This window comes from Hemiscyllium ocellatum, chromosome 16, assembly GCF_020745735.1.
Source record: "Hemiscyllium ocellatum isolate sHemOce1 chromosome 16, sHemOce1.pat.X.cur, whole genome shotgun sequence".
NCBI classification, from domain to species: Eukaryota; Metazoa; Chordata; class Chondrichthyes; order Orectolobiformes; family Hemiscylliidae; genus Hemiscyllium; species Hemiscyllium ocellatum.
The window spans coordinates 42463445-42474663 of NC_083416.1; the positions used below are offsets into that span (position 1 = coordinate 42463445).

The 11219-nt window shown below is 43.1% G+C and overlaps 1 protein-coding gene across 3 annotated transcripts in view; it reads left to right on the top strand.

The window, feature by feature from the left end:
* Window positions 1–10726, top strand: part of LOC132823388 (nuclear factor NF-kappa-B p105 subunit-like) — a 157103-nt gene extending 146377 nt beyond the window's left edge. Inside the window, exons 11-12 of one of the 3 annotated variants that reach the window (XM_060837157.1) lie at window positions 8957–9028; window positions 10366–10724. In XM_060837157.1, coding sequence (XP_060693140.1) covers window positions 8957–9028; window positions 10366–10502 — 209 coding nt within the window. In that variant the 3' untranslated portion in view covers window positions 10503–10724. Of the gene's footprint in view, window positions 1–8956; window positions 9029–10365 lie in introns of all 3 variants that reach the window. The other 2 variants (XM_060837155.1, XM_060837156.1) reach the window with 2 other exon arrangements.
* The last annotated feature ends 493 nt before the right edge of the window (window positions 10727–11219 follow it).

Genomic DNA, 11219 nt, shown 5'->3' on the forward strand with positions numbered 1-11219 from the left:
ACTTCTCTAGCTTCCCACAGAGTTCTCGGGTACATCTGATCAGATCCTGGGGATTTATCCATCTTTAACTGTTTCAAGGCATCCAGCATTTCCTCCTCTGTAATCTGGACATTTTGCAAGATGTCACCATCCATTTCCCTACAGTCTATATCTTACATATCCTTTTCCACAGTAAATACTGATGCAAAATATTCATTTAGTATCTCCCCCATTTTCTGTGGCTCCACACAAAGGCCGCCTTGCTGATCTTTGAGGGGCCCTATTCTCTCCCTAGTTACCCTATTGTCCTTAATAGATTTGTAAAAACCATTTCGATTCTCCTTAATTCTATTTGCCAAAGTTATCTCATGTCCCGATTTTGCCTTCCTGATTTCCCTCTTAAGTATACTCCAACTTTCTTTATACTCTTCTAAGCATTCACTCGATCTATCCTGTCTATACCTGACGTATGCTTCCTTCTTTCTCTTAACCAAACCCTCAATTTCTTTAGTCATCCAGCATTCCCTATACCTACCAGCCTTCCCTTTCACCCTGATAGGAATATACTTTCTCTGGATTCTTGTTATCACATTTCTGAAGGCTTCCTATTTTCCAGCCGTCCCTTTACCTGCGAACATCTGCCTCCAATCAGTTTTGAAAGTTCTTGCCTAATACAGTCAAAATTGGCCTTTCTCCAATTTAGAACTTCAACTTTGAGATCTGGTCTATCCTTTTCCATCACTATTTTAAAATTAATAGAATTATGGATGCTGGCCCCAAAGTGCTCCCCCACTGACACCTCAGTCACCTGCCCTGCCTTATTTCCCAAGAGTAGGTCAAGTTTTGCACCTTCCCTAGTAGGTACATCCACATACTGAATCAGAAAATTGTCTTGTACATACTTAAGAAATTCCTCTCCATATAAACCTTGAACACTATGGCAGTCCCAGTCAATGGTTGTAAAGTTAAAATCCCCTACCATAACTATCCTATTATTCTTACAGATAGCTGAGATCTCCTGACAAGTTTGTTTCTCAATTTCCCTCTGACTATTGGGGGATCTACAATACAATCCCAATAAGGTGATCATCCTTTTCTTATTTCTCAGTTCCACCAAATAACTTCCCTGGATGTATTTCCAGGAATATCCTCTCTCAGCACTGCTGTAATGCTATCCCTTATCAAAAATGCCACTCCCCCTCGTCTCTTGCTTCCCTTTCTATCCTTCCTATCGCATTTGTATCCTGGAACATTAAGCTGCCAGTCCTGCCCATCCCTGCATATCTGAATTAAACTCCATCTGCCACTTCTCAGCCCATTGGCCCATCTAGTCCGGATCCTGTTGTAATGTGAGATAACCCTCTTCACTGTCCACTACACCTCCAGTTTTGGCTAAAGTTTGTTTGTGAATGTTTCCGTAATTGCTATGTTATCCCAGTCCCATGTTCCTAACCATGCCCTGAGTTCATCTGCCTTACCTGTTAGGCCCCTTGAAATAAATGCAGTTCAATTTACTAGTCCTACCTTGTCCCTGCCTGCCCTGACTGGTTGACTCACTTCTATTCTCAGCTGTACCTGTCTCAGATCGATCTCTTTCCTCACTATCTCCCTGGGTCCCACCCCCTCTCCTTACTAGTTTAAATCCTCTCAAGTAGTTCTAGCAAATTTCCCTGCCTGTATATTAGTCCCCTTCCAATTTAGGTGCAATCTGTCCTTCTTGTACAGGTCATGTCTACCCCAAAAGAGATTCCAATGATCCAAAAATGTGAATCCTTCTCCTATCCATCAGCTCCTCAGCCATGCATTCATCTGCTCTATCCTCTTATTCCTGTCCTCACTAGCTCGTAGCACTGAGTTATCCAGATATTACTACCCTTGAGGACCTCCTTTTTAAATTTCTGCCTATTTCCCTTCAGAGTCTCAACCTTTTCCCTTCCAATGTCATTAGTTCCAATGTGGACAATGACCTCCTGCTGGCCCCTCTCCCCCATGAGAATATTCTGCACCCTCTCTGAGACATCCTTGATCCTGGCACCATGGAAATAACACAGCATTCTGTTTTTTCTCTGCTGGCCACAGAAACATCTATCTGTACTTCTGACTACAGAATCCCTTATTTTTATATTTTTTTTGGTGGGGTTCACCCGGTCCTTGTCTCGGTGAAGGATCTTGTCTCACCATTTACGGTTACTTGCTCACTTGTCACTGAAGAGTTCTGAGCGTTCGAGTATCAGTCTACCCTTTGGATCAAATTTCTAATCAGGATCTGATATCTCCTTACTTGACTTTGTGCAATATTTTGTCAGATAATACTTCAACTTAGGATGTTTTATTATGTTAAAATATTTATATAAATATATACTGCTATACTTGATGTTGAGCTAAACTGAGCAAATTCCAAATTTAAAAAGATTTGTCCAAGTTCATACAAAATTTTCATCACCTGTCCGAACTGTAGGCATTGTTGTTGACACCTTCCATCACTTTACTGATGATCAAGAGTGAACTGATTGGGCAGAAAATGGCCAAGTTGGATTTATCCTTTTTTTTTGTATGCAGGACAGACATGGGCAATTTTCCACATTGTTGGGTAGATGCCAGGGTTGTAACTTTAATGAAACTTGGTTAGAGTGTGGTAAGTTCTGGAGCACAAGTCTTCATTACTATTGTTGAAATATTGCCAGAACCCGTAACCTTTGTAGTATCCAGTGCCTCCGAACATGTCTTAGTATCACATGGAATGAATCAAATTGGCTGATGACTGGTATCTGTGATGTTGGGAACCACTGGAGGAGGCTGATATGCATTCGGCACTTCTGGCTAAAGTTTGTTTGTGAATGTTCGATTCACAATGCACCTAACCTCTCTATAGTCAGTCCTGCCACTGCTGAGGGCCACACTCTTTCAGAACTGCAAAGGACCCACTCCATACTGCATCCTCAGGAAAATTCATACTCTTAACAAACAGTATTTCAACTCCATCTCAAACATCAAAAACTGTAAGTACAACAAACTTTTATCTACCCACCTCCATAGCCAGCACTCCTCAACCATTCCAGAAGACTCCCCTGGCCTCTGGAACTGCTCAGATGCCATTAGCCATGCGGCTGGTGCAGCCACCATCCCCACTCATATTGATGACATCACTTCCATCCCTATCATGGCCACTTCCACCCCTCACAATTCCTCATGCACCACAAGTGACATCACTTCCACCCCTCACATCATCACTGATGTCACACGCTCAGTGACTTCCACCCCCACCCCCACTGCCGTGTTTGCCACCACTTCCGCCCCCACCAATGCCACTCACCTGCATTCTGCTGACACGTCCCCCACAGATCCCACTGTCACCATCCCCGGCCCCCAGAACTCTGAGGAGAACACCACCCCTGCTCATGACTCCACCACCACACCCACTTCAGTTACAGGCTCCGCCCCCACTCCCAGCTCCACACCCACACCAGATCTCAGCTCCCAGCCCTGCCGAGTTTTCACCATCCCTCCAGACCTCCCCCTCACTGAGGACGAACAATCGGTCCTCAGCAAAGGACTCATCTTCATCCCCCTCCGCCCACGCATCAATGAATTTAATACATGCCGTGACGTCGAAGACTTCTTCTGCTACCTCCACCTCCAAGCTTACTTTCACAATCAGGACTCCCGCCCACCTTCCGAGGACCCCTTTGTCCATCTCCAACACACTCCATCCACCTGGACACCCCGTGCTGGCCTATTACCTGCCCTTGACCTCTTCATTTCCAACTGCTGCTGGGACATCAACTGCCTCAACCTGTCTACCCCCCTCCCCCACTCCAACCTCTCACCCTCAAAACGCACAGCCCTCCAATCTCGCTGCTCCAATCCCGACCTACCATCAAACCAGCACATAAGGGGGGCGCAGTGGTAGTTTGGCGCACTGACCTCTACACCGCTGGAGCCAGACGCCAACTCAAGGACACCTCTTCCTAATGCCCCCTCGACCATGATCCCACCCCCCCATCAGCAAACCATCATCTCCCAGACCATACAGAACCTCATCACTGCAGGAGATCTCCCACCCACAGCTTCCAACCTCATAGGCCAGGAACACCGCACTGCCTGATCCTTTCCAAGATCCACACGTCTGACCACCCTGGCCGACCCATTGTCTCAGCATGCTCCTGCCCTACTGAACTCATTTCTATCTACATCAACACTGTCCTATCTCCTCTAGTCCAGGAACTCCCCACATATGTTCGAGACACCACCCATGCCCTCCACCTCCTCCAAGACTTCCATTTCCCCGGACTCCTATGCCTCATCTTCACCATGGATATCCAGTCCCTTTACACCTCCATCGGCCATGACCAGGGCCTCCAAACCCTCCGTTTCTTCCTCTCCCAACGTTCCTCAACAGTACCCTTCCACCGACACTCTCATTCGTTTGGCCGAACTGGTCCTCACCCTTAACAATTTCTCCGTCGAATGCTCCTACTTCCTCCAAACCAAAGAGGTAGCTATGGGCACCTGTATGAGCTATGCCTGTCTCTTTGTTGGTTATGTAGAACAGTCCATTTTCCGTAATTACACCGGCACCACTCCCCACCTCTTCCTCCATTACATTGATGACTGCATTGGCGTCACCTCGTGCTCCTGTGAGGAGGTTGAGCAATTCATCAACTTCACCAACACATTCCACCCTGACCTTAAATTTACCTGGACCATCTCTGACACCTCCCTCCCCTTCCTGAACCTCTCCATCTCCATTAATGACGACCGACTTGACACTGACATTTTTTACAAACCCACTGACTCCCATAGCTACCTGGATTACACCATTTCCCACCCTACCTCCTGCAAAAATGCCATCCCGTATTCCCAATGGCGTCCTTCTTTAGAAACTGAAATTTCTCTTCCCACATGGTTAAAGATGCCCTCCAACGCATCTCATCCACATCCTGCACCTCTGCCCTCAGACCCCACCTCTCCAACCGTAACAAGGACAGAACGCCCCTGGTGCTCACCTTCCACCCTACCAACCTTTGCATAAACCAAATCATCCGCTGACATTTCCACCACCTCCAAACGGACCCCACCACCAGGGATATATTTCCCTTCCCACCCTTTCCACCTTCCGCAAAGACTGTTCCATCCGTGACTACCTGGTCAGGTCCACGCCCCTCCTACAACCCACCCTCCCCTCCTGGCACCTTCCCCTGCTACCGCAGGAATTACAAAACCTGCGCCCACACCTCCTCCCTCACCTCCATCCAAGGCCTTAAAGGAGTCTTCCACATCCATCAAAGTTTTACCTGCACATTCACCAATATCATTTATTGTATCCGTTGCTCCCGATGCGTCACCTCTACATTGGGGAGACTAGACACCTCCTCGCGGAGCATTTTACGGAACATCTCTGGGACACCCGCACCAATCAATCACACTACCCTGTGGCCCAACATTTCAACTCCCCCTTCCACTCTGCCGAGGACATGGAAGTCCTGGGCCTCCTTCACTGCCGCTCCCTCACCACCCGACGCCTGGAGGAAGAACGCCTCATTTTCTGCCTCGGAATACTTCAACCTCAGGGCTTCAATGTGGTCTTCAACAGTTTCCTCATTTCCCCTTCCCCCACCTCACCTCAGTTCTAAACTTCCAGTTCAGCACTGTCCCCATGACTTGTCCTACCTGCCTATCTTATTTTCCACTTATCCGCTCTGCCCTCCTCCCTGGCCTATCACCTTCATTCCCTCCCCCACTAAGCTTTTGTACTCTATGTTACTTTCTCCCCACCCTCACCCTCCTCTCATTTATCTCTCCACCCTTCAGGCACTCTGCCTGTAGTCCTGATGAAGGGCTTTTGCCCGAAATGTCGATTTTACTGCCTGAACTGCTGAGCTTTTCCAGCACCTCTAATCCAGAGTCTGGTTTCCAGCATCTGCAGTCATTGTTTTTACCTTGTGAATGTTTGAGCCTTATCTTTTGCACTGAGATGCTGGGCTCTTCTGTCATTGAGACTGGGGATATTTGTGAAACCTTCTCCTCCAGTGAGTTGTTTAGTTGTTCACCATCATTTGTGACTAGATGTAGCTGACTGCAGAGCTTAAATGTGATCTGTTGGTTATGGGCTCTGTTTACCACTTGCTACTTATGCTGTTTGGCATGTATCTAGTTATGTTTCATAGCTTCGCCAGGTTGACATCTCATTTTTTGGTATGCCTGGTGTTTTTCCTGGCATGCCCTCGTGCATTTTCTGTTGAAGCAAGATTAATATCCTGGTTTGCTGGAAGTGGTTGTTTGGGGGATATGCTCTGCCATGGGACTTCATCTCCATGACACTCAATTCTGTCATGGACAGATGCATTTGCAGCTGGCAGATTGGTCAGTCATAGAGCTGTAGAGATGTCCAGCATGGAAACAGTCCAGCATGGAAACAGTCCTTCAGTCCAACTCATCCATGCCAACCAGATATCCTAAATTAATCTAGTCCCATTCACCAGCACCTGGCCCGCATCCCCCAACCTTTCCTATTCATGTACCCATCCAAATGACTTTTAAATATTTTAATTATACCTGCGTCCACCACTTCTCTGAGAGAAAGTGAGGTCTACAGATACTGGAGAGTCAGAGTGGAAAAGTGTGGCATTGGAAAAGCACAGCGCGTCATGTAGCATCCGAGCAGCAGGAGAACCGATGTTTCGGGCATATGCCCTTCCTCAGGAATGGAGGGGGGGGGGGGGGGGTGGCAAGGGGCCTGAGAGATGAATAGTTGGGTGGGGGTGGGGCTGGGGGGAAGATAGCTGGGAAGGTGGCAGTCCTTGTGGAGAGAGGATGTCCTATCTGTTCATCTTTGTTTCCAACTATCCATTCCATCCTCCCCACTGACCTATCACAATCACCCTTCCACCTGCACAAACCTATTGCCTTCCCAGCTACCTTCTCCCCAGCCCCACCCTCACCCTCCTATTTATCTCTCAGCCCCCCACCCTCACATTCCTGAAAAAGGGCTTATGTCCGAAATGTCGACTCCCCTGCTCCTTAGATGCTGCCTGACCTGCTGTGCTTTTCCAGCACCACATTTTTCAACTCCATCACTTCCTCTGGCAGCTCATTCCATACACCCACCACACTTTGCATGAAAAAGTTGTCCCTTAGGTCCTTTTTACATCTTTCGGGATGAAGTCAAGTATATTTTTTCCTCTTATTGGTTTCCTCACAAAGTCAGAAGTCACACAACAACAGGTTATAGTCCAACAAGCTTATTTGAAATCACAAGTTTTTGGAGGGCTGCCCCTTCATCTGGTTAAGTAGAGGGAAGCGCACTGGCACAGAATATACAGGTGGACATGCTAGGGTTGTATCTGTATTGGAACAGCCTGGCTACCATGTGGAAAGTTCTGGAGGACAAAGCTTCACTACTATTGCTGAAATGTCGTCAGGGCCAATAATCTTTGTGGTATCCAGTGCCTCTATCTATATATTCTGTGCCTAAGTGCTTCCCTCCACTTCAGTGAACCTGACTCCCCAGAACATTACTTGGGTCTCTAGATTAATAGTCCAGTGATAATACCAGTAGACCATTGTCTCCCCTCTTTCCTTAAACTAGGGGACCAAACTTTCCCACAGTTTTCCAGATGTGGTCTCACCAGCACCATGTACAGTTACAGTAAGACTTCCCTGCTCTTATACTCCAACTCCCTTAAAATAAGTGCTAACATACCATTAACATTTCTGATTATCTGCTCAACCTGCGTGCTAACACAGTATATCAGTATCTCCAAGATCTTTTTCTTTTGCAGCTTTCTGCAGTTTAACTTAAATAATGCTCTGTTCTTTTGTTTTCCCTTCCAAAATAAACAACTTCACATTTTCCCACAGGATACACTAGATTTCTTATAATTATTAATGGCTTGTGATTAAAATTTGTCAGTGATAGCAGAATTATTAAAAACATTTTTAAAACTCCTGAACAGATGTGCCAAGCAATTACATTAATGACTTTGTTGAATTATACTGTCTTAAATATGAAATATTATGATCATTGTGCATTTTTATTTAGTTTAATTAAATCCTCAATAAATGACGCAGAGCTAAAACAGCCAAACATGTAATAAAGGGCAAAAAAAGTCAAGTTTGAAAGTTAACCATATTTCATTTTATTAAGAAAATTTAGAGGTATATTTCAAGAACAATGTTTTTACAATTCTTTTATAAAGAAATACTTGCCAAGTTTGAAAAATAGTTATAGGATTAATTTTCAAGGTGTAAGAGTGACAATTATTCTTATGAATTTGAAGTAATGCAGAGCTAAAATCTTCTCAATTTGACTGTCTCTGAGAATGAGAATGCGGATCAAGTACATGTTGAGAAGAATTATCTCATATACAATACTACATCATTTTTATTCGGGATTCATAGTATTTTAAACCTTGCCAGCCTTGATTTCTGTAGAAAATCTTTCATAAAAACAGAAAGTGCAGGAGAAGCTCAACAGGTCTGGCAGGATCTGTGGACAGAGACACAGAGTTAATGATTCATGTCTGATATTTCAGAACTGAAAGGGGCTATAAATTATTGATAGAGGGCAAGAAGGAACAGGTGGAACAGGAACAGGTGTTGAGAGTGCCCAGAATAAAAGACGAACAAGTATTAATGATAGTAAGCACGTGCACAAAAGACAACCTGGCTCCATTCTCTTCCCATGAAAATGAGAAATACCATGTTTGGAGATGGACTCTGCTTTCCTGCCTTTTCCTCCATTTATCCCATGACAGAGAGCCTCTTTGTCAAGGCAAAAGTCTGTGCTGAAGCGTTTTCTTAGTACTTGTGAAGAGCAGGGCTGTAAGACAAAAGAAAACTTACAGAAACAGTTTTACCAAAATATTTTGAGGAACAGAATCATGTGGAAAGGATTATCCACTGTGATTTAGAAAAATATTGTTCCAAACATAACAGGAATGTTGGTAACATGAGTAATGGTGGAATCTTCTTTCAGAAATGACAGTTTTAAAAAGACCTGGATTTTTCATGTCACCTTCATATACGGAAAAAGATGAGAATACAGAAGGTAACCCAATAGTTTTATTTATCCAATAGCATGGATTGCACATGACTAGAAGTAGTCTTCATCTTCCATGAATGAAAATAGTTATCATTTTATATATTAAAATGTTTCTAAAATTTGGTTTAATTTACAGCGTGGAAACAGGCCCTTCGGCCCAACCAGTCCACACTGACCCTCCGAACAACAATCAACCCAGACTTATTCCCCTACATTTACCCCTTCACCTAACACGACAGGCAATTTAGCGTGGCCAGTTCACCTAACCTGCACATTTTTAGACTGTGGGAGGAAACCAGAGCACCCGGAGGAAACCCATGCAGACATGGGGAAAATGTGCAAATTCCATACAGACAGTTGCCTGAGGCAGAAATTGAACCCAGGTCTCTGGCGCTGTGAGGCAACAGTGCTAACCACTGTGCCACCGTGCCTGCCCATATGAGGTCAAATGTACCTCATTTTCTTCTAAGTATGTGAAACTATGACAATCAACTTCTGTGATAGATTGCTAGGTATGTGCCAGTGCAGTACAGACCGTAGGCAGCACAAAATGCCAACTACAATATTTGAGCTGAGTGTGTTTATCTAGGCCAAAGCAGCTGTTGTCCACAAAAATTTGTTTTGTGCCATTCCCATTCCCCAGAGCTCAATTAGAAAAATGTATACTATGTTTGAGTGCATCATTATGCTGCCCATGAGTGAATGGTCTAATTATACTATGCTCCAACATCTCAAGTGGTTTATCATAAAATGCTGAACAATTTCCTCACATAATTTACTTGCTCTTTATTGTTGAAGTGGTTTAAGCTTTAACAGTGCTAATTATAACTCATACCTTTAAGCAGCATAATTGCATGATAAAAGTTTTAAGAAATGTATTAAAACTCACAACCAGTTGCCAAATGAAAGGAGCTTGATTAAAACCTCAGGCAGACGCTTTGACAAAATATTGACAATGCATTATTCATACTTTTGTTTTCTAATTCCATGTTACATTTTCAATATTTTCTAATTTTATTTTTGATAATCAGAATTCGGTTGCTGCTTTATTACTATTGACTATTCGTGATTGTTCTCAAAAAGCAACAGCAGTCAATTCACACCGCTGCTCAGGAAGGGCAAGGCATAATATACTATTTATGAATAAATCAATTTAGAAATTGTGGCTATATCCAGCTAGTTATTCATTTATAATATAATGATTTATTTTAACATTGTCTGAGCCATTTGAAAACATTCTGAATATCTTTCAAAGTTATGTATTTGATTATTAGTACCAGTCATAATTTGCTAATTTATGTGCAGATATGAAATGAGCTTATATTTGAATGTTTTATCCACAGGTTTACAGTTTCCTGTGGATAATGACATAATGACCTACTTTCCTGCATGTGAGCTGCCAAGTTACGGGGAAATAAAAAAGCCATTGGCTGTTTACAATCACATGGTAACAACACAGGATGCCAGGAACAATGTATAAGTTCTCCATCAGGTTGGAGAACTTTCGTAGTAATAATGTTTATGCTCACAGTTAAATAGGATCAATGAAATATATAGTAATGCTACATATTTCATAACTCATTGAAAACAGACATTGCATGGTTATATAGCAAAATAATATATATCTTTTTTTTACATACAGTTACGTGTAATTAAATGGGAATACCATTTTGTGAGACATTATTGTAAATTGCAAAAAGACTCGTTTAAGAAAGTAAGTTCTCCATTAGGAAAAAATGCTGGTCATATGTTTGGTACAGCTATGGACTGTTATTTTGAAATTTCCACTACAAATTTGTGATGTTTATTACAAGTTGCATTGATTACTACTAATTTTCTCCTGGAATGATGTGGTTATTTTCCTGGGCATGCTTTAGTGTCTGTACCATTGCTTACAAATTTGATTTCAAATTTCAATATTGTTTTGCAAAATATTTTAAATAATAGGTAAGAAATATTAAATTAATACTTTGCACATCAAAACCTGATTCTAATCAGAGCTTAACTGTTTTAATTTAATCTATTTCAGATAAATTTAATAATAATATGCTTACTTAGGCACAGTGCATGGTAATTAAATTTAGTTGCATGAATACCATTCTGAAAGCCAACTGTAAAATGTATACAGTCCTATGTTATATGTCAGCAGCCAATAAATTAAAGTATTGACCCCTGAAAGTGACAATTGTCCTGATCT